The 24,231-nt window shown below is 34.5% G+C and overlaps 1 protein-coding gene across 1 annotated transcript; it reads left to right on the forward strand.

Moving 5' to 3' along the window:
* The first annotated feature begins 12,003 nt into the window (after window positions 1-12,003).
* LOC133297158 (pectin acetylesterase 8-like) lies at window positions 12,004-15,208 on the forward strand. Its single transcript, XM_061496247.1, has 12 exons — window positions 12,004-12,124; window positions 12,244-12,326; window positions 12,826-12,955; window positions 13,047-13,126; window positions 13,206-13,292; window positions 13,374-13,498; window positions 13,595-13,655; window positions 13,797-13,850; window positions 13,930-14,007; window positions 14,487-14,592; window positions 14,701-14,846; window positions 15,098-15,208. Exons 1-12 carry the CDS (start codon window positions 12,004-12,006, stop codon window positions 15,206-15,208), a joined length of 1,182 nt encoding a protein of 393 aa, XP_061352231.1.
* The last annotated feature ends 9,023 nt before the right edge of the window (window positions 15,209-24,231 follow it).

Genomic DNA, 24,231 nt, shown 5'->3' on the forward strand with positions numbered 1-24,231 from the left:
ATCTGGTTGTACCCTGAGTATGCATCCATAAAGGAAAGAATTTGATATCCCGAGGAATTATCTACAAATTTGTCAATGGTGGGAAGAGGATAAAAATCCTTTGGACAATGCTTATTAAGGTATGTGTAATCGGTACACATTCGCCACTTTCCATTGACTTTTTTGACTAACACGATGTTAGAAAGCCAGGTGGAATAAGTGATTTCTCTTATAACTCTTGCATGTAGCAACTTTGTGACTTCGGTCTCAACCACGTGTTGTTTTTCCGAAGATATTTTGCGCTTCTTCTGCGCGATGGGTTTGGCTTTTGGATCAAGGGTCAGATGGTGGCATATTACATCCGGATCTATTCCTGGCATATCAGTTGTTGTCCAAGCAAAATGGTCTTTATTTGTGAGTAATACTACCACCAATTTTTTTTTCCATCTCTGGGAGATGTCGTCCAATTTTGGTAACATTTTTAGGTAAGGGACCCAACTGGAGGTCATCTAATTCCCCATCTGGTTAGGGTCTTGTATCGCATAGATCTTCACGCATGTCCAAATATGTCATATTGATGGATGCCTTTCCTTTGCCATCGCGCGGGACGATAGACTTGGCTCGCAAGTCCAGTGTTGTAACAGTTGCGCGCTGCCTTTTGATCACCTCTAATGGCAATGACAGCGCCAGAGGAATCGCGGAATTTCATCAAAAGATGAGGAAGAGAAATGATTTCCTTCAAAGAGGCAATGGTGGGTCTCCTTAAGAAAACATTATATGCTGAAGCATATTCAATGACGTAAAAACGTACTTTAGTAGTACGTGCTAGAGGCATGATTCCAAAGGTTACCCACATCTCAATGGTACCTTTGGGCTGCACGCACTCTCCAGAGAAACCAATTAAATCCGAACATCCAGGGATTAAATGTTCTTCTGGGATGTGCATCGCGCGAAAAACATCCCAGAAAATAATATCGGCAGAACTACCATTATCAATCATAATACGTTTTACCTGGAGATTAGCCATGCACGCGGAGATCACTAATGGATCGTCGTGATTAGGAATGATGTCTCCATAGTCATCATCATCAAAGCTTATGACCTGGCATTTGAAATGGGATGTGGAAGGTTCTGCATAATCGCGAACGGTCATCACGGACTTCAGGTGCTTTTTGCATTGTGAACTAGTCGCGCCTCCTCCCGCAATCCTGCCAATGATGGTGGCTAACACTCCCGCCGCATTATTGGGCAATTGGTATTGTTGCTGTTGTGCGGCATGCTGCCTATTCCGTGGTGGAGTCCCTTGGCGTCTATCAATAGGATCGCCACGTGCGTTCCTACGATCATTATTTCGAGCAGTGTTGTAATCTCTCCTGGGATATGCCCGTTGCCGATTAGGATTTTGATCGCAATCTGGGCTTCTATCGCGCCTTCTTTGTGCTTTATGCTCTCTGCAACTAGAAATAAATTCATGGAACTTTCCAGCTCTGATAAGTGTTTCAATCGTTTTTTTCAAATCACAACACTCATCAGTGGTATGCCCTGTATCATTATGAAACTCGCAGAATTTGGTTTCATCGCGATGGCCTCCTTTTTTCAATGGTGGAGGTTTGTTAATGCGTACATAACCCTTTTGGAAGAATTCCTTCAAAATTCGTCTTCAGGAAGTGTTCAAGGGAGTATAATTGTCAAACCTCTCCCACTTTCTTTTTTTTTTTTGCGGAATTTGCGTTGAAAATTCTTTTGGACATCCCTCTCAAAATTATCTACCTCCGTTTTAATGTGGGAAGTATCTCGCGACCGTTTATAATTCTCGAGATTAATGAATTTTTGCAATCGCGCTCGTAGTTCCTCTATAGTACGCGGGCATTGTTTGGCCAACTACATAGAGAAAGGACCTTCCAATAATCCTTCGATGATGAGATGTAGGGAGACTTGCGGATCCAGGTCCCTTATTAGGAGCGCTTCATCGAAGAGTTTGTTGAGGTAATCGCATAGTGTTTCGTGTGGTCCTTGTCGTACAGTTTTCAAAGCATGTGTGAATTTGTATTGCGCTTTTCTTGTTGCAAACCGTATAAGGAATTGGCTAGTTAAATCTTCCCAACTTTGGACTGAATTGGGTGGTAACGCTGAATACCACCTAAGTGCTACCTCCTTCAAGGATGTTGGGAATAACCGCCATGCTATGGGGTCAGCTACATCTTGTGCCATCATGTTGGTCTGGAATTTCTCTAGATGTTCTTGCGGGTCTCCCTTCCTGTTGTACTTCTCAGTTGTTTTTACGTCTCTAGGAATAGGGACATTCATGATACATGGGGTGAATGGGTGAAAAATTCGTGAAACTGTTATAGAATTCCCGTGAGAGTTCTCGTTCTCGTTAGTGTCTTTCATTTCTTCACCTTTTTTTGTTTTTGTGACCTGAAGGTCCAGGATCTCCTGTTGAATGTTCCTGTATCGGCTCATTTTCACCGGAATTTTCAATATCATTTTCTTTCTCAGGCTCTTTTTCTTTTTTTTTTTCTTTTCCTTTTTCCTGATTTTTCTCTTTAGCCTTTTGTGCTTTTTTCAATCGAGCTAAATCTTGATTCTGTTGGGCAATCTTTTTATTCTGCTGCGTGATAAGGTTCAGTAAGTGTTGGGTCATCAGAGGGTTATCTTGATGCACGGAAAGTGGTTCCACCGACGAGGCTGATTTTTCACGGGAGGCAGGGGTCTCTTTCCGCTTTCCTTTGGAGCAGTTCTAGGATTTGCTTCTGGTATCAACCATGTTTTTAAATTGAGAAAGGATGGGTTCTAAACAATAGGTCCCCACAGACGGCGCCAATGATCAGACCAAATACAATATGGGCTGGCCAATGTATATCGAGCCTAATCACAACACGGTTGATGTGGTGTGGATGCTCTGCTTCTTTGGCTTGAGGTTGCTGATGATAGAATATGGATTTTGGTCCTTTGTTAGCGCGATCCTTGAGTCTAGATGGGGGTGGGGGGGGTGTCTGCAATGACACTCCTATGCTTAAGTTAGTATCAGTTGCAGGTGTATGTGTATTCTTAATGAATTAAATGATCATACCTGGGCATGTACCCTCTGTTTATATAGTGGTTCTGTTGCCACCTTCTGAAGGCGGTAGGACCTCTGATTGGCCGTTTTTGGACTGCAGGTTTGGATAGAGCCTTAATAGCTTTATCTGTTAATCCCAAGCTATCTTAATAGAGTAGCAGCAAGCTAGTGGTGTCCTCTGTTTATTAGTACAAAGGCGCGGTGGGTTCGTCTTAGTTCTTAAGATAGCTTCCTTACTTCTGAAGCTTATGCCAAAGATCGGTTTCATGCGCGATGGAGACATCGTGTCGTGTCATGCGCAATGGTGGTCATCTCGCCTAGTTATGGGCCCTTGTGAGATTGGGCTTCTTTGTCTGTCTTTGGGCCTCTGGTGTGCCTATTATATTTTATCCAGATCAAATTTTATTACCCTATCATTTAAAAAATAATGATAATTTCAGAAAGTAAATTTTGTTTCATTTTATTTATTAACTAAGAAAATTAATAAGGTATTAATTTTTTAATTTTATTTTATCTTTTTGGTAAAAAAAAATGAGACAAAACTACACAGAATTAAGAGCTCTAGGTCTCTCTGGAAAAAAAAAAAAAAAAAGCGCTCTAGCTCTGGAACTAAGTCTGAATACATCAATGCGACCATTAGTGGATGAGGTTGGTTGAAAATTTGTATATCCTCTTCTAAACCAATCTCTTGCTGAGCAAACCAATCCACACATGCATGATAGTTAAAATATTGAAATATGCAATTTACGATTTTATGATTTTTTTTAATCAAAACAATTTCATCAAAATTTTAAACACTTTTATGTTTTTTACGATTTTTTTTATATTAGAATTTTACATTTTACAATTTTTTATCCTTCTTCTGATTTTTGGTAAAATCCGAATTTTAACTATCATGCACACAAGTTTGGAGATCGCAATGCATGTCTTGGAAACGAACGTTCTAGGCAGTGGCGGACCTGTGTGTGCAAGTGCACACACAAATTTTTTGGAAAAAAAGAATAAAATATATTTTGGGTCATCAACAAAAATTACAGGACCTAATTTAATCTCTTAAAAAAAGTCGACTCGTGATCCCTTTAAATTCTAAAATAGGTCCATGTTAGTCCTTTTGAGAAATTAATGTGGGTCTTTTTAAATTTTAGAGGACCATGATTTTGATTATCTAGGTCTATTTTTGAATTCCGAAGGATCACGAGTAGACTTTTTATTCTTCCTAAAAGATTAAATTGAGCCCATAATTTTTGTTGAGGGTCCAAAAGGTTCTATTATAACTGTTTAATTGACAATTAATTACTTTTTTTATATTAAGTTAAATTTCTTTTTGTTTTTTTATTTATATTCTTTTGTATTTTAATATATTTCAAATTTTCTTTAAATTTTTTTTCCTTTATAAGTGTACAGACATTAAAAAAAAATCTACTCCGCTATTGGTTCTAGCTTCTGGCTATCCATGCGCGAATTTTAATCGCCGAATGCGACATTCGAGCAATTTTATTTTATCCGTTTTTTTTAGTCATCTCCATTAAAAAGGATGAGATAGAATATTAATAGAGTAAGAATATTATAATTTAATCAAAGTAATTAGTTTTTTTTAGATAGAAGGTATTTCCGCATAACTTCTTCAGTTATTTTCAAATTACGGTCTCTAAAGCTAGTTCTTATTAAAAGAAAGGGTATTGTCAGAATAGAAAGTGTCGGACTAATCCCTCTTTGAAAAGAAGACAGTTTCTCTTTGCTTCAAAAAATTACAAAATTTTGCTTTCTCGAAACTATGTTTGAACAATTAAACAAAGCAAAATAATTTTTTAAAAGGGAGAAGGATGTATTTATTATTAAATCATGTACTGGTTGACATCATTATTGACTTTAAACTAAATTAAACTTGTATACACCCATACTTACTCTCTTTTTTTTTTGGTAAGCTACACCCATACTTACTCTAACGGAACAACTTTGTTCTCCCATCATTTCAAAATGGCGATCATTTTAGAAAATATATTTTGTTAATTTCATTTTATTTGTCGAATAAGAAAATTAATAAGGTATTAGTTTTTTTCTTAATTTTATCCTTTTTTTATCTCCATTAAATAGAATGTTAATAGAGTGAAAGTATTATAATTTCATCATAGTAATTACTTTTTTATTTAAATTGAGGGTTATTATTGGCTTTCTTAATTTTACTATAAAAACATTGAACGGCGAATAAGTACAAAGGATTTAAATAAAAACTTAAAATTCAAATTAGTATATCTATCAAGAATCAAAGCTGTATTTTATTCTAACAAAGCACAGCTTATCTACAAATTAAACAGTTAAGTGCAATTTAAAAAATAGAATTATAAGAAACCAAAGGAAAAATAGATGTATTTTACTCTGAATTCTTATAAAATGTTTATATGAAAAGACAAACTATATTTTACAATTCTTTAATTTTTTTATTCTCAATTTTACCTCTTACAAATCAGTTTTATAATCAAGTCTTCCACTGATAAAAAAAAGTTCACATTAATTTAATAGTTTTATGAGATAAATTTCGATTTTTAGAAAACTAAAGTGAAACAATTTGATATTTAGTCTATAGAAAAAGAAAGGGATCAATAACGGCTAGAAAAGTCACTATACGGAAATTTTCGACCGAGAAATTTATTAAACGTTAAATTCATAATGTTTAGAATGTAAAACGAATTCCTAAAACTTCTAAATTAAAGATAAAACTATAAATTTAATGGCTTCAATTATTAATATTGAAGTCATGAGATGAACTCTCGGTAAGTTATCTTTTTATATGTTCAATTAAGCTAATTTCTTTGCTTTTTGGTGTTTTAGATGATTGGGAAGAGAAAGAGCTACAAACATCATGATTGCAACAAAAAATAAATGAAATCTCATTCAGAAAATTTAACACCTGAGCGCTTGTGAGCTAGCACCTGGGCATCGGTTTGCAAAAAAAAAGAAAAAGAAATATTTTCACATTGGTTGACATCTAGGTGCCCACTACCCAGTAGGAGTGTTCATCAACCGATCCAAACCGATTCAAACCGCGAAAACCGAACCGAAAAACCGATAACCGAATAAACCGAAAATCGAAAAATCGGAAACCGAAAGAAAATCGCAAATTTTAATTGGATTGGATCGGTTTTCGGATGGGTTGATGAAAACCGATCCAATCCAAACCGATCCAATATATTAATTATTCTCTACCTACTTGTCCTTTCTCCAATCATAGCCCAAAAATTTCTAAACTCAAGACCCATTAACTCATCAACTAAATCCAAAAAAAAAACTTAGTCACGTCTCATCAACTATAGTATTGTTTACTGATATTTTTGTATTTCAAATTTTTTTTTACAAAGCCAATATATACAAAAGATGTTATTTGCACAATAATCATAAAACTAATTTTAGGATATTCAAAAAACCGAAAACCGATCCAATCCAAACCGAAAAAAATTGGATTGGATCGGATCGGATTTGAAAAAAAATCTAAACCGAATGGATGATTACATGATCAAACCGAAGGGATTGGATCGGATGAGTTTTGCTTCCAAAACCGATCCAATCCAGACCGCGAACACCCCTACTACCCAGCACTATCTTCTCCGTATGGTCTACCTCTCTATTTTTGTGTCAAGCTTTTTTGGTAATAATTTTTGTGTCAAGCTTTTTTGGTAATATTTCAATCGGTTTATTGCTTCGCAACTAATTCGATTCGGAGCGGGTCCAGGATTAAGGCTTTAAACCCCTCCCAAAGGTGGTACTGGGGAGATTCGAACACATGCTCTCATCCCCACCCACTTAGTTCTCATGCGCCAACTGAGCTACCACCATTTGGTAACAATTTTTGTTTTTACGAGAGTATCTAGGGGTCTTAGCATTATGTGCCCAAACCACTTCAATTTATATTCTCTCATCTTTTCAACCAACGATACTACTCTTACCTTTCATCGAATATCTACATTTCTTATCTTAACAATCTGTGTATGATCTCACATCCACCTTAACATCCTCATTTTTGCTACTCTCATTTTATGTTTATGTTTCCTGTAATGCCTGACCGCTTCAAGAATCAGTGACTATCCCCGCATACTAACACGAGACTTTTTAGTGTGCTTTTTTCTCACTCGCACACTTCCCGGGAAAACTTCTCAGGAGGTCACCCATCCCTGAATTGCTCTAAGTCAAACACGTTTAACTGTGGAGTTCTTCCGATCCGGGCTATCGAAAAGCAGATGCGTCTTGTTAGTATAGGTAGTACCAATTAATTCTTATAAGCTATCCAAAACAGTGCAGTCTCATACCTGCACAGTCTTTGTAATCCATCTCTTTCGGGTATCGATTCGATTCATTCAAGCATGTAACCCCCCGCTGGAAGCTTGTCAGGAGCCGCTCCTTGTCTGTGCCTCTTTGCACCTGCGATCACTCCCCGCCCTCGTCAGCGCTAGGGATGTTACATGCCCACCAGCTTCCACCTGGTTCGTCCTCGAACCATACCGTACTAGAAGAGAGGCCCTGCTCTGATACCACTTGTAATGCCCGGCCGCTTCCAGAATCAATGACTATCTCCATATACTAACACGAGATATTTCAGTGTGCTTTTTTCTCACTCGCACACTTCTCGGGAAAACCTAACAGGAGATCACTCATCCCAAAATTGCTCCAAGTCAAGCACGCTTAACTGTGGAGTTCTTCCGATCCGGGCTATCGAAAAGCAGACGTGTCTTGTTAGTATAGGTAGTACCAATTAATTCTTATAAGCTATCCCAAACAGTGCAGTCTCATACCTGCACAGTCTTTGGAATCCATCTCTTTCGGGTATCGATTCGATTTATTCAAGCATGTAACCCCCCGCTGGAAGCTTGGTAGGAGCCGCTCCTTGTCTGTGCCTCTTTGCACCGGCGATCACTCCCCGCCCTCGTCAGCGCTAGGGATGATACATGCCCACCAGCTTCCGCCTGGTTCGTCTTCGAACCACACCGTACTGGAAGATAGGCCCTGCTCTGATACCACTTGTAACGCCCTGCCGCTTCAAGAATCAATGACTATCTCCACATACTAACACTAGACATTTCAGTGTGCTTTTTCCTCACTCGCACACTTCTCGGGAAAACCTAACAGGAGATCACTCATCCCAGAATTGCTCCAAGTCAAGCACGCTTAATTGTGGAGTTCTTCCGATCCGGGCTATCAAAAAATAGATGCATCTTGTTAGTATAGGTAGTACCAATTAATTCTTTCAAGTTATCCTAAACAGTGCAGTCTCATACCTGCACAGTCTTTGGAATCCCTCTCTTTTGAGTGTCGATTCTATTCATTCATGCATGTAACCCCCCGCTGGAAGCTTGTCAGGAGCCGCTCCTTGTCCGTGCCTCTTTGCACCGGCGATCACTTTCCTCCCTCGTCAGCGCTAGGGATGTTACATTCCCTATGTCTTGTTCAACATTCAACTCCAAATAACATTGCAGACTTTTCTGTTGTTCTATATAATTTTCCTTTTAGCCTAAGGAAAATTTTGTGGTTACACAAAAATCTTGATGCACTACGCCATTTACATCTTCACCAATCTCTCCACTTTTTTGCAAAATTAATCGCATATGTTTGAAAGCGTCTATCTTTCTTTAGTTCATCTTGTCTAAGTAGATAATCTTGATCTCAATCTCTTGTAGGAGCAAACTCGCGCTTCATATATTCTGTCTTGCTCCGGCTTAGCGTAAATTCTTTATGCTCCAAGAGCTTCTCCACAATTATATTTTGTGTTAACACCAGATTTGGTCTCATCAATAAACACAATATCATCTGCAAAAAGCATACACATTGTCACTTCCTCCTGGATATTTTTTATTAGTTCATCCATAACTAGAGCAAAGAAATAAGGACTTAGAGTAGAGCCTTGGTATACACCTATCGTGCTAGGAAAATAACTTGATGTTCCATTACAAGCTTTCACATATATAGGAGCACCATCATACATATCCTTGAATTCCTCTATATACTTCGATGATACTTTTTCTTCTAAAAAACCCACCATAGAACCTTTATTGGAACCTTATCATATGCCTTTTCAAGATCTATAAACACCATATATGTAAGTCCTTCTTTTTTTTTCGATATCTTTTCATTAATTGTCGTATCAAGAAAATGGCCTCCACGGTATATCATATTGTCTCATATAAACCTAAATTGATATACAGAGACCTTGGTCTGTCTCCTCAAGTAATGTTCAATAACTCTTTCCCACAATTTCAAATATGCCTAATAAGCTTAATGTCTTTATAGTTAGAGGAATTCTGGATATCTCCCTTATTTTTGTAAATATGCACAAACATATTTTTCCTCCATACTTCGTACATCTTATTTGTTTAGAGAATCTTACTGAAAAGATTTGTCAACTAATTTATCGTCATATCCCATGTCTCTCCACATTTCAATATGGACACCATCGAGTCCCAAAGCTTTACTAGTCTTCATATACGTTCAAGTCTCCTTAACTTTATATGCTTTGATTGTATGAACAAATCTTCTGTTCAAAATATCATAAGCGTCCTTCAAATTCATCTCGTTTTTATTGTTATTCCCATTAAAAAGCTTCTTAAAGTAGTTCATCTACCTTTCTTTTACTTTTGTATCGTATACGAAAAGTTTTTTATTTTCATCATTGATGCATCTAACTTGGGTCAAGTCTTTAATTTTCTTATTCCTTATCTTTGCAAGTTTATATATATCTTTTTGATCACCCTTGCTTCTAAGATTTTTATACAAATCGAAAAAAACCTTACCTTTAATTTTTCACGTTGCTTTCTTAGCATTTTTTCTTGTCAATCTAAACTTCTACAAGTTCATAATATTTATGCAAACATCTAAAACAATCATTCTTCTAGTTAATTGCCTCATGCACCTCTCCTTATAAATTATTTAAAAAAATTACATAAAAAACCAAAATATTGTTTATGACTTATATATGTCTTTTTTAAATTTTTTGTCAATACAATTAATAAAAAATATTTTGTACTCATAATGGGATTGAGGGATTGATACTTAAAAAGGAAAAAATATTTCTCCCGCCACTTGATATAAGCTTATCTCCAGCCATTACTTATAACTATGTATTAAGGGTTGTATAACTTATAATGTTAAAGTTATTTTTTCTCTCTCTTCAATCACTTTTCAAAACTTGTTTGCTGACGTGGAGGAAGAGAAAAAAATAACTTTAATATTATAACTATATATTATCCTTAAGGGGAAGGTTATACTTACAACCTATTTTCGTTTACAACCTTATCTTAACCGTTGATTTTCGTCAATCAACGGTTAAGATTTTTGTAAATTAAATTTATTAATTAATTATTAATTCGCAATAAATAATAACCGTTAATTGACGGAAATCAACGTTTAAGATATGGTTGTAAACAAAAATAAGTTATAAATATAACATTCTCCTATCCTTAATACATAGTTATAAGGATTGAGTTGAGATAAGCTTATTAAATGGTTGGAGAAATGTTAACTCCTACATAAAATCATGATACTAATATGAGAATGCGTTAAAATAAATAATAAGGAAAGCATGATTATTGATTTACTAGAAGATTGAGATAAATGTACTCATTTTAGGTGAGAAGATATATTCTCATTGGATTGTAAGGGGGAGAGACTTATCATTTATGTGCCATCGCTTTGCCCAAAATGGTATGAAAAAGATACTTGTGATTTGGACCCATCATCAAACTCATTTGATGAACAGCCTTAAAACCTATGAATGGGGGAGTGAAATATTTAAACAAAAGGGTAGAGAAATCTTTCTCTCTTTTCTTATTTAAACAAAAGACTAATGTCATTGAAATAGCAACGATGTTTCTCATGAAATAAAATATTAATCTAATAGAAAAAAAGTATTAAATTATAATTTTTTTAATAGTTTCTCCTTGCGCATAAGTGTTGGGTCTTAGATTCTTCGCTGAGCAAAGCGGGAAAAGTGTTGTTTATCTGTCGCATTCACATTAGAGTCACAAATCAGATACAATTCCAAGAAAAAAGAAAAGCAAAGAGCAAACTCTCCCTCTATAGTCTATACTCTATAGGCTCTTACCCATTTTTACTCTCAACTTTTCCAAAGAGTTTCTATTTCGTCTTGTCCTCAACCATTGCTTAAATAAGCAGGTCACATTAATTCTGTTTCACTGTTTAAGCATTATATAAGCCACCACCCTCAACTGGGTTTCACTCACATTCTTCTAAGTACACCACCTCATCTTCCATTTCATGGCCAGCTAGTGAGCTTCATTGTCATTTGCTTTGTACACAATTTTTTGGTTTTTTTTTTTTCTTTTATTTTTTATTTTTTGGGTACATTTGATTATATATTTGTGGGGAATATAAGCAGGTTGATGTATTTGCTTTTTGATGTTGTGACCTGAACTTGATATTCATATCTGGAAACGAATGCTAGTTTGTGGAATCTCACTGCACACTTCATTTTCTGGGCTAAGAGTAGACTATAATGTTTTGTGGTCTAGTTTTATTGAATTAATTAAGCTTTCTGGCACAAAATAGATGAAATAGTTCGCAAATTTTAAGATTGTGATGAGGATTTAAAATATTTCATCTTCCTTTGCCAACCAAAAAAAAAAATAAACAGTCTTGTAATAATGTGTCGATTAAATTCTTACATTATTGTCCATAATTTTATTTCCATGTTCTGTGATTCCTTTCTTTTTCTGCATATCTGTCAATACAAGATAAGGGGTTTACATAAATATACGTTGTTATTGTTTTCTAGCTAGGATATTTTAATTTGGCTTTTGTTTTTCTTTTGGGCCAAAATAATGTGTCTTTTTTTGGTAATTAAAATAATGTCTCTTTATGTGAGTTAGTTATATGCCTTATTGATGACTTTACATAAGGTAACCTGTTTTCCTTGTTTTCCATGCCTAGGTTTATCGTTTTCTTTGGGTTGGATTTTGCTAATGGAGAGCACAAGAATCAGCCAATGGTTAAATCTTCTAGTAAGTGTACTGCTATTTCTAAAGGCAGAAGGGCTTTTTGTTCCAATCACTTATCTCGAGAATGCAGAATCAAAAGGAGCTGGTGAGGAATTTTTGCTGTTTTTGATCATAGGGAACTTTGATAATTCTGTTCTTCATCTCCAGCTTTACTATTTTTGATAATGTTTATATAATAGTTGAGAAATTTAACATCTTGTGTAGTTTGTTTGGATGGCACTCCCCCAGCTTACCACTTTGATAAGGGATTTGAAGAAGGGGTTAACAACTGGATAGTTCACATTGAGGTATGTCCCTTTCAGCAAACTAGCATCAATAATAAGTCTTTACTAACTTAAGAAAAAATTCCTTTAATTTTCTTATTAATTTTCTTATATGTTTCTTCTATGTGAATGAGTACAACTATTGCTTTGTTATCCTGCCAATTGCATGGGAGCATGAATTTTTATTTTTTTATATTTGGATTTCGTTTTTTGAGAGGGTGAGTCTTGGAGCAGTCATAGGGTTACTCCTTGTAACCGAAAAGTTATAGTTCGAGTCTTGAAAACAGCTTCTTTGTAAAAATACAGGAATAAGACTAAGTACAGTCCACCTTTACCTCTACCTTCACAAGTTAGAAAGCTTTGTGTACTGGGATTTATCCTTTTTGCCCTTTTAGATTTGGATTTCATCTGTTAATTCTTGAATGTCAAATTTCATAAATTGGCTTTTTTTTTTTTTGTTTTTTGTTTTTGACAAATCATTGAAAGTTCTCTCTTCTTGGTAATGATCTTCAATTTATTTTAGGGAGGAGGATGGTGCAACGATGTTGCTAGTTGCCTTTTCCGTAAGGACACTCGTTTAGGCTCATCTAACCACATGGGTGACCAAGTTGCCTTTTCTGGATATTTAAGTAACGACCAACAGTTTAATCCAGGTATTCTCTACCAGTCAAAATATATATAGTTTCACCTTATTTTTGACCCATCATTTTCCCTTAGTTTTCTCACAAATTTTATAAATTCCAGATTTCTACAATTGGAACAGAATCATGGTAAGGTACTGTGATGGGTCATCATTTACTGGTGATGTGGAAGCAGTTGATCCAGTAAGTTTTGTAATATTCAAAGGAATTTGAAATTTAAAATTCAAACAAAATATTAACCATTGGTAAAATTTACTTTCAGATAACCAATTTGCACTTCAGAGGAGCAAGGATTTTTGTGTCTGTAGTAGAGGATTTACTATCAAAAGGAATGGAAAATGCTGAAAATGTACTAGACATTGATTTGTCACTTTTTTTTCCTTGTCGTGAGTGATTTTTTTCATTGAATAACTGAATCTTGTTTATACAGGCTATTCTATCTGGATGTTCAGCTGGAGGATTAACTACTATATTACATTGTGATCGTTTTAAAGCTCTATTACCTGCGAGAGCTAAAGTGAAATGCCTTTCAGATGCTGGTTATTTTATCAATGCGTATGCTCCTTTTATTTACTTTCTACTTAGCCTTTTTCCTTTTTTTAGAGTTCCTTAGATCATTTAATGATTTAATATGTTTTTGTTGTACAACAGAAATGATATCTCAGGAGCACAACACATTGAAGAGTACTTCACTCAAGTTGTTGAAACACATGTACTTAGTCCTTTTTCTTTGATTATTTTCACCTTTAGGAAATCACTTGCATATACTAAAGTTTTCTCACTCTTCGTTTGAAAAGTACTTTCTGAAGCTTTCATTCAACAGAGACTGATTTATTTTTCTTTATTATTTTAGGGCTCAGCAAAGAATCTGCCTTCATCCTGCACTTCAAGACTCAGTCCAGGGCTGGTAAGTTTGTGACTTGTAATTTTATCTTCTAGCTTTGCAACTTCTTTTGTATTACTAATACTTGTGAACAATTGTGTAGTGCTTTTTCCCACAATATGTGGCATCACAAATCACTACACCAATCTTCTTTGTAAATGCAGCCTATGACTCATGGCAGGTCAGATTATTTTGTTGCTCAAGAAGCATCAGTTTGTTTTCAGAATGTTGTTGCTTTGGAATATATTGGTCATTCTAGTAACTTTTTAAACCATGTTTGTTTATATTCTTTGATCAATTGGGGGGGGGGGGGGGGGGGGGGGGGGGTCATTTAAAAGATAAAGTAATATTGAATAGCATCAGGGTTTTAAATTGTGTGTTGTGGTTACAAAATCATATGCTAAAAGCCTAAAAGATCAGATATTGAGCCATGATTTATTTACTCTGCATAACTTTTCATCTAGTATTTCCTGTTTCACTTTGAACTTTCTGTTTTAAAAAGAGAACTCTGTAAAATGTAAATGCCTGAAGGTGCAATCATACTTTCACCCCAATAAGATGTTGTTTTTATTTGATGTTTAAACCACTTATTGCTCTCAATAAGTGGTGACACATCCTTCTAATCTTTTCTCTGATCCTCAAGATATTCCTTTTATTCAGATTAGGAACATTTTGGCACCGGGTGATGCTGATCCACATGGCCTTTGGCAAACCTGCAAGCTTAATATAAACAACTGTTCCCCTGATCAACTAAATATAATGGAAGGTGAACGTTTTCTAATCTTAATAACTTGTGTACCATTGAAATTTGTTGATACCTCAAGGAATTTTGCTAAGCTTCTAAAATTCACTTTCATGCGTGAGAGATTTTCAGGCTTCAGAATGGAATTCATAAAGGCATTGAGTGTGCTAGGCAACTCTTCAACCAAAGGAATGTTTATAGACTCTTGCTATGCCCATTGCCAAACCGAAATACAGGAGACATGGTTCGGAAGTGGCTCTCCACAGCTTGCCAATACAGTAAGAGATTGCATTCTTTCTTCTTTTTATGAGTGGTTTTGTGTTTCCTTTGATTATTATTGTTGGAAATATTTAAGAGTGAGTAGTAGTGAAATCTCACGTTGGTTCGTAATGAATCAAGCGAGGATCATATAAGTACGAAATAAACCTACAAACTTAAGATTTTGAGTTGGAATGTAGTGTTTTGCAAAGTATTTTGTTTCCCTTTGTATCCAATTGAAAAGATAACTTGTGTGCATGACATTTTGCAGACCATTGCAAAGGCAGTTGGAGACTGGTTTTATGAACGAAATCCTTTCCAACAGATTGATTGCACATACCCTTGCAACCCTACTTGTCGTAACCGTGTTTTTGATCCATAAGGCCATCAAGGAGTACATATTTGTTTAATCAATATTATCATTGTTATAAACCATACTTATTGGATAACTGATTATTGAATGAGAAAATGTGATATATAATGTATAAATCTAGCAAAATAAGAAAAGGCCGCCATTGTAATGAGCTTCTGTGTTGGGCGCCCTCAATCATTGTTTAATGTCACAATTGCTATACCATTAATAAAATAATATATTATTTGTTATTACTAGTTGATCTATCTACTCTCTCTTTTTTTTTTTTGTGGTAAATTGATGTATATACTTTACTAATGCGGTAAATCAACTATTCCAAAAAATTAAATTGTTAAATAAAGAACTTAAAATAATTGCGTATTGACAAGTAGGACAGAACTTATAAAGGGAGAACTAGAAAGACATGATGTAAAAGAAAAGAAAAGAAAGATCGTTCAAGGCTTCTCCTATGTAGAAATGCCAAAAAAAAAAAAAAAAAAAAAAAAAAAAAAAAAAAAAAATTGAAGTGAATTATGAATTGAACTATACCTAAATAATTGATTTTTTAAAATAAGTTTTTGAATTGATTTTTAAAAAATTTATTTCTTAAACTGAATTTTTTTTCAGAAACCAATTCTTAAACTGAGCTATTTTATGAACCGAATTAGTTTTCAAAACAAGTTTAAGAACTCAATTGATTTAAAAAACTATGAACCAAATTACTTTTATTTCTTCTTCTCTGTATTTTTCTTCCTTATCTATTTTGTTTATTCTTTTATTTTATTTTTATCACTTTATTTCTTTAGTTTTTTCTTTTATTTTCTTTTCTTTTTTCTCTTATGTATTTTTCTCTCTTATTTTTATTTTATTTTATTTTTCAAAAAAAATTTATTGCTGTTTTTTCAAATTCGTGATATTATTTATATTTATACTTTTTTTTTAGTTTTTTCATATTTTTCATATTGTTTCAGAACTAGTTCAAAAATTAGTTTTACGGGTGGGCAAAAGAACCACAAAAAACTCCACAATAAATTTTTTTTTAAAAAATCAATTCATGAATTGAACTATTCTTAAAAATTAGTTCTTGAACTGAAATCTGTTCACCAATTGAACCGGTTTTTTCTCTTCTTTTCATTTATTTTTCTTTTTTCCTCTCGATTTTTCTTCTCTTATTTATATCTTCTTTTTTATTTCTTTTTTCTCTTATATATTTTTATATTTTATTTTTTATTTTTAAATATTTGTTCTTTTTAATTTTTAGTATCATTTATATATATTTTTTAATTTTTAATTTTTTTTCTTCAATCTTTTTGTAATTATTATTTGAAATCAAAATTGATTGTAAAATCAGTTCAGAATTAAACTAAATTAATAAACCAATTCAATTTTAAGAACTAGAATTTTTTCTAATTTAGTTCGGTTCGTCAAAGAAACCGAACTGAATTGAACCATGTACATCACTTCTCCTATGATCTTTTTATCTTTGAATAACATTATCCTCACATGAAAAAGAAGATCATGACCATTCTCATGCACCTCTTTTGGCTTGCTGAAATGATATTGTTTTTGTTCAACAAGGCCTCAATATTAGAAGTTCACTTTGTTAGACAAATGGCTTCAATACTCAAGAGGGGGGATGAATTGAGTTTTATAAAATCTTTTCGCAGAACACCTCTTTGATATTTTAAAGAATATTTCTTCAATCAATTGATTTAACAGGGATAATTAGTGTGTGAACAATAAATATAAGCTAATGAACAAATAAAAATAATCTAATAATGCAATTTCAAGATAAATGTAAAGAGTTCAAGTTAGAGAAATTACAAACTAGATGTATTTTAGTTTGGTCACCACCAGCGCGACCTACATTTTGACTAAAGTCGCTCGATCAATCTTTTTAACTAGCTATCAAGCTTCAAGGGTGCTTGACAAACCACCATGATTTTTTCAAGACTTTGAGCTCTTGGATGCCTTTACACTTTACTCAAAATTTACTTAGAAATTTGGTAACCTTTCAAATACAAAGGGTTTCATTACCCTCACAATTTCAGAATTCAAATGGAAGTGTTTTAGAGTGGCTAAGTGTAATAGCCAGTTGCGCACTGATATGTTATCATTACATATGATATTAAGCGCAGTTACAGTAATAGTAGTTGAGTTAAAATACGGTAAATTTTTTTCCTTTTTAATAACGTTTTCAATTATAACAAGCCGTATTTGACAAAATCCAAAACTATAATCATAACTCATACATCGTTGTGAAATATTTAAAAGTACAACATACATGCCTTATATTTTTTATTTAATTGATGTTATATGATTCTTATAAACCAACAAAACCGATTTCGGAATTCTACATTTTTCAACAGCACTACCCTCGGTTTTACTCAAACTTGGAGAAGACGACATGTCCATGATTTTTTTTTATCTTTTATTATGTTAAACTAGACTCTCCAAGCTTTCCAACATGGTATAATAAGCCTAATTTAGAGTTGTATAGGTCAAGATATGCTCACCGTAAGGTAATTGTTCAAAATTGTCAACAAACAGCAAATAGGGGATCTGGGTATCTTCACTGTATTTGAAGCTAAGGGAGTTATACTAACCAGTTTTCTCTCAAATTTAAATTTATAGTTGACACCTAGACCTTTAATTTGATATATCACAAGCCTTAATTGGATAAGGAAAGAGTGAGATATCGAATTTCAAAAGTCGGAGGCAATAGCTAAATCCAGTTTTACAGTTTCGGGCAGCCTTCACTTATTTTGAATATGGGAATGATATACTACTCAGAAGTGTCTGAAATTTTAGGACAATGCAGAGGATATCCTAAGCTTCAAAATAGTACCTCACAAGCCTCATTTGATTAAGAATCGAGTGAGATATGGCTCTCTAATGTCAGAGGTAATTTCATTATGTTTTCTATAAAATTGGCCAGCATTTACTTTGTTTCTACAACTAATTTCATTTCTTGCAATGGTACCTAACTTAACATGGAATTACATCCAAAGGTTGAACATACCTAGGTGCACTTATATCCTTCATCACAAGTTACATTATGATCATTACTTAGGACTCAAGTCATTATCCACCAATTTACTTGTATCATAAGTCATATGCTTTCAACACTTATAAACTTTGCATTAACCACTTCATACACATTTTTCCATCATAGGCATTTCCCAATTTAGATTTCAAAATCAAAATACCACATCAAGTAACCAAATAGGCATGAGCCCTTCCATCATACACATATTATTAATTACATGTCCAAGGTCCACAAAGTAGTCATAGTTATAATTTCATTAACTATCCCAAAATATAACTATTACATAATTGACATAATTACATCATAACATCAACAAAAATCCAAATTACAAAGAACTAAGATTCCTCAACAACTTGGACTTGGACAAAATGATATATGAACCAAACCCAATCATGATATGACTCGAAAAAAACAACATAATGAGGTTCATGCACTAAGTCCCATATATACCAAAATACATCAACATTCTCCAAAATGCAAAATGACATAAAACACTCCAATGGCCGAACCAAACCCTATGTAGGCTTCTAGCCCGAGGCTCCTCCAACATCACTGATGTGCCTCTGGCATGTGATGTTTTTCAAGCAAAAAATAATAAGAATTTAGTTATAAAAGAGCATTTTATGTATATTAATTGTTTTTATTATTTAGTTTTTCCATTTTAGTTCATTTCTCATTTTTTTTTATAATTTTTACAGGTAAAAGCATGAAGAAATAAGAAATTAGAAAAAGTTGAAAAAGAAGTTGGCGCTACCCGCGCGGAAGTTGGCGCTACCCGCGTGGGTATGCATTGCAGTATTGTTTCTAGAGAGTTGGTGCGGGTGCAGCGCCAACTTTGCGCGACCCGCGCGAACTACAGCGGGGAGTCAATTTCTGAACGTAAAAAGGACGTTGCGAGGAAGGAAATTAGGGGGGAATTAGATGACGACAGAAGCACAAGGATTCCAAAAGGGGGAAATAGCATAGGATCTTTCTTCGTTTCTCATCGTAATTTTATTTTGAATTCTCTTTTATAATTGTATGTCAGCTATGTCTATGACTGGCTAATTTTCTTTATTGTAGTTAGGATCACAAACCCTATGTGAACCCTTTTTGCGATGGATTGATTTATTTTCGCTCGTTTATTTTTATATATTTTATTTTTACCCTGTGCGTATTGTTTATTATTTCTATTAAACTTGATCAACCTAATAGGAGATAATAATTTTGGAATTAGGATTCGCAATAGGAATATTGGGGTTTTGATTCTGAAAAGGGGTAAAGTAACAATTTATGCATGCTCTAGGGATAGACTTGTGTGGATAGCAGTCGTTTAAATTATTGTGGTTAATGCTTAATTTTATGTGGGATTGCTAAGAAATTAGGGTTCCAATTGGATTAAAGGGTTAGATTACCAAGGGATTGAGATTTAACTAATTATGTTAAGATGATAATTTGTCTGAGTTATTAAAATTAATGAACATTTTTAATCAATCCAAAGTTTAAAGTGGGGATCATATGGTGCGTGTATCTTAGCTGCAATGTCTTTTATTATTCTCTCAAAAATCCAAATTTTACCATTGTTTATTAAATTGAAAATTCTATTTTAAGTTTTTATCTTTATTTTACCGTCAATTCACTTTTTTCCAAAAACAACCGAGCTTTCCAACGTTGGTTTACAATCCCTGTGGAGACGATACTCTACTTACTCATTATATTACTTGTGCGATCGGTACACTTGCCGGTTCAAGAGAGAAGAGTAGTGACAAAGTTGGAGAACAATAATGCTATGCTTGCTGAACAAAAGCTGTTGTCCAAGAAGTTTGATAGTCTCAATGAAAAGTTTGAGAAACTGCGAGTGCCCAATGTTCAATCAACTTCAGCGGTTTGTGAATATTGTAGAGAAGCTCATGAGTCTAATAAGTGCCCTACTCTAATGGGTGCTAATCCACAGCAAGTGCAAATGAATGGGGTTTGGTATGAACAGAAACCCCAAATTTTCAAAGAAACCAGAACTTTACCCCTGGGAGCAATTTTCAGAGGAGAGGTCAAGGAGGTGGTCTTGACTATAGTTCCAACAACTATCTGCAACCTCCTCCTATTCCTCAAAAGGAGCCTTCTGAGCTGGAGAAAGCTACGATACAACTTTCTAAGACTACAAATGATCACATTTTGACAACAAATGCTTTTATCAATAGGCTAGAGCACACAACAAGAATCAGGATGCTTCTATTAGGAACCTGGAGGTTCAAATTGGTCAATTGTCCAAGCAAGTTTCTGAGAGACTTCCAGGAACATTTCCTAGTGACACTATTGTGAATCCCAAGGTGCATTGCAAGGCTATAATGACCAGAAGTGGTAAAGTTCTTCCATCTCCTGAGGTTGAGGAGAAGCTTGATGAGGCAGTTGAGCCTGAAAAAGAAATTGAAAGACCTGCTGAAGTGGTGGTGCCAGTTGAAAAAGAAAAAGAAAAGGCAAAAGAACAGAGTGTGATTGTTGAGAAGAAGCATGAGATGATTCCTGTTTATGTGAGAGCTATGACACCTTATCCTGAAAGATTCAAGCAAGATGTCCAGAAGCAGCAACATGCCATGTTTCTTGATATTTTTAAAAAGCTGCACATTAATATCCCCTTTGCTGAGGCTCTGGCTAATATGCCCAATTATGCCAAGTTTATGAAAGACCTTTTATCAAGAAAACACAAGTTGCAAGAATGCCAGACTGTGACACTCACTGAAGAGTGTAGTGCAATAATACAGAAGAAGTTTCCTCCTAAACGTCATGATCCAGGGAGCTTCAATATTTCAATTGCTATTGGTAACACTAATGTTGGCAAAGCTTTGTGTGATCTTGGGACAAGTATAAATTTGATGCCCTTGTCTGTGTGTAAATCTTTAGGGATCTCTGAGCTTAAGCCTACTAAGGTTTCCTTGCAACTTGCTGACAGATCTTTGAGGAAACCCAATGGTATAATTGAAGATGTCCTTGTGAAAGTGGACAAGTTCATTTTTCCAGCAGATTTTGTGGTGTTGGACATGGAAGAGGAAACTGAAATGCCTCTTTTGTTGGGTAGACCTTTCTTGGCTACTGCTCGGGCTATGATTGATGTTGAACAAGGGAAGCTCGAGTTAAGGATGAATGATGAGACCATCACCATCAATGTCTTTGATTCTATGAAAAAATCTTCTGACAAAGGTGATTGTTTGAGGCTTGATGTTTTAGAAGAAGTGGGGAAAGAAGAGAAATCTCCTAGTCAGGAGCTTGAGGAAGAACTTGAGGCACGTGATATTGTTCCCTTTGAGGAAGAAAAGGGTGTTGTATTTCAGGTTCTTGAGAAGAAAAATTCTGACAAAGAAGATGGTACCCCAAAATTAGAGTTAAAGGAGCTTCCTGAAACTCTTAAATACATCTTCTTGGGTGATAAGGAGACTTACCCTGTTATCATTAATAAGGGATTGTCTCATGAGCAGGAAATGAGGTTGATAGAAGTGCTGAAGGAACACAAGACCGCCATAGGGCGGTCCATTTCTGATTTGAAGGATATAAATCCTTCTTTTTGTACTCACAAAATTCTCATGCAGGATGATGTCAAACCTGTGAGGCAACCTCAAAGGAGGCTTAATCCTGCAATGAAGGAGGTGGTGAGAAAGGAAGTGGTGAAACTTCTTGATGCTGGCATGATTTACCCAATTTCAGATACTGCTTGGATAATTTGAAAATTCTTGGGTTTAAATATTGCTGGGGACAGCAATTCTTTAAATCTGGGAATGGTAGGCATTGGGAAGCACTCTGGAACTGCAATTTTTTCTATCAGGGGAGATATTCTAAACTCTTTACATTTTATTTATAGCTAGTTGTTAGTTTGTGTTGCTCTAAAAAAAATTTGGAAATATATTTCTGAATCAATTCTCAGGTTTAAATGTGCTTACCTAGTTAACTTGCTTGATTGAATCTTAGGAAGTATGTTTGTATGACATTATGGCATGACATTGTATAAGTATAATTAGATTACATGATTGCTCGTTTGTTTGAATTGATGTTGTGAAATTCTGATAAAGTCTCAGGTTAATTTTCATGAGTCTATATTGATACTACAACTTGTGAGGTTTGAGCTTAAACACTGAATTTTCTTGTTGAGAGACGTCACTGTTGTAACACTCTAGAACTTGATTTGTTTCTCTGTGATGCATGCATTGGTTAAGATGATAAAGGCATTTTGTTCTTGTTAGCCTATGGCTAAAATAGCCCACCTTTATGAAATTTTTCCATTGCTAGCCCCTTGAGCCTGAGCATATATTGTTGATAGATTACCTGTTGGCCTGATTAATGACTTAGCTTATATCCATGTGACTTACCCTGATTGAGATTGAATTACTATTATGTCAAAATAAATAAAGAAATTGAGGTAAGCTCTACAAAGATTAAGTGATTAGGGGATATGTATTCTATTTGTTTACAAAAATAAAAATATATATTTTATTTACATATGCATAAAAGGTGGCTGAAAGGAATTAATTCCCGAAATTCTGAGGGAATGTTAGTGGAGCAAGACCATTGAGTTGAATGTGCTAAATTGTAAAAGTATCAGTTTTTCAATCTCATTGTTGTTTTGAGCTACTATCCATATATTCCTACCCTTTAACTCGGACAAGATATAACCTGTGAAGTCCTTTTGAACAATCGGTGCATGTTTCTGATTCTTTATTTTTGAGAATTTTGAGAATAAGATCAAGCTTATGGTAGTGTTATACCTGTGTTGTATTTTGTGCTCATGATACCCTAAACACTGAGTGTTGAGTGAATATTATTTATCTTTGTGAGGGGTAATCAATGTAGACTTGTATCTTTGAGAAGCTGATGGCATTGTTGGAAATTTGTAATGTTAGATCAGTCATGCTTAGTATAATGTGTCTGAGAGTGCTTGTGTATTGTTATGCTGGATTAATTGTTTATTTCCTGGGTTTTGGGTTGAGTCTTGTTCGTTGCTGGGGACAACAACGTTTAAATCTGGGAATGATTTGATGTGCCTCTGGCATTTGATGTTTTCCAAGCCAAAACTAATAAGAATTTAGTTATAAAAGAGCATTTTTTGTATATTAATTGCTTTTATTTATTTTTTTCCATTTCAGTTTATTTCTCTTTTTTTTTTTATAATTTTTACAGGTTAAAGCATGAAGAAATAGGAATTAGAAAAAGTTGAAAAAGAAGTTGGCGCTACCCGCGCGGGTATGCATTGCAGTATTGTTTCTAGAGAGTTGGCGCGGGTGCAGCGCCAACTCCGCGCGAACTACAGCGGGGAGTCAATTTCTGAACGTAAAAAGGACGTTGCGAGGAAGGAATTTGGGGGGGAATTAGATGACGACAGAAGCACAAGGATTCCAAAAGGGGGGAAGAGCATATGATCGTTCTTCGTTTCTCATCGTAATTTTATTTTGAATTCTCTTTTATAATTGTATGTCAGCTATATCTATGGCTGGCTGATTTCCTTTATTGTAGTTAGGTCACAAACTCTATATGAACCCTTTTTACAATGTATTGATTTATTTTCGCTCGTTTAATTTAATATATTTTATTTTTACCCTGTGCGTATTGTTTATTATTTCTGTTAGACTTGATCAACCTAATAAGAGATAATAATTTAGGAATTAGGATTCACAATAGGAATATTGGGGTTTTCATTCTGTAAGGGGGTAAAGTAACAATTTATGCATGCTCTAGGGATAGACTTGTGTGGATTGCAGTCGTTTAAATTATTGTGGTTAATGCTTAATTTCATGCGGGATTGCTAAGGAATTAGGGTTACAATTGCATTAAAGGGTTAGATTACCAAGGGATTGAGATTTAACTAATTATGTTTAGATGATAATTTGTTTGAGTTATTAAAATTAATGAACATTTTTAATCAATCCAAAGTTTAAAGTGGGGATCACATGGTGCGTGTACCTTAGCTGCAATGCCTTTAATTATTCTCTCAAAAATCCAAATTTTACCATTGTTTATTAAATTAAAAATTCTATTTTAAATT

This window comes from Gastrolobium bilobum, unplaced genomic scaffold, assembly GCF_033153095.1.
Source record: "Gastrolobium bilobum isolate Gb01-03AN ecotype WA unplaced genomic scaffold, APGP_CSIRO_Gbil_v1 utg7641, whole genome shotgun sequence".
Taxonomy (NCBI): Eukaryota; Viridiplantae; Streptophyta; class Magnoliopsida; order Fabales; family Fabaceae; genus Gastrolobium; species Gastrolobium bilobum.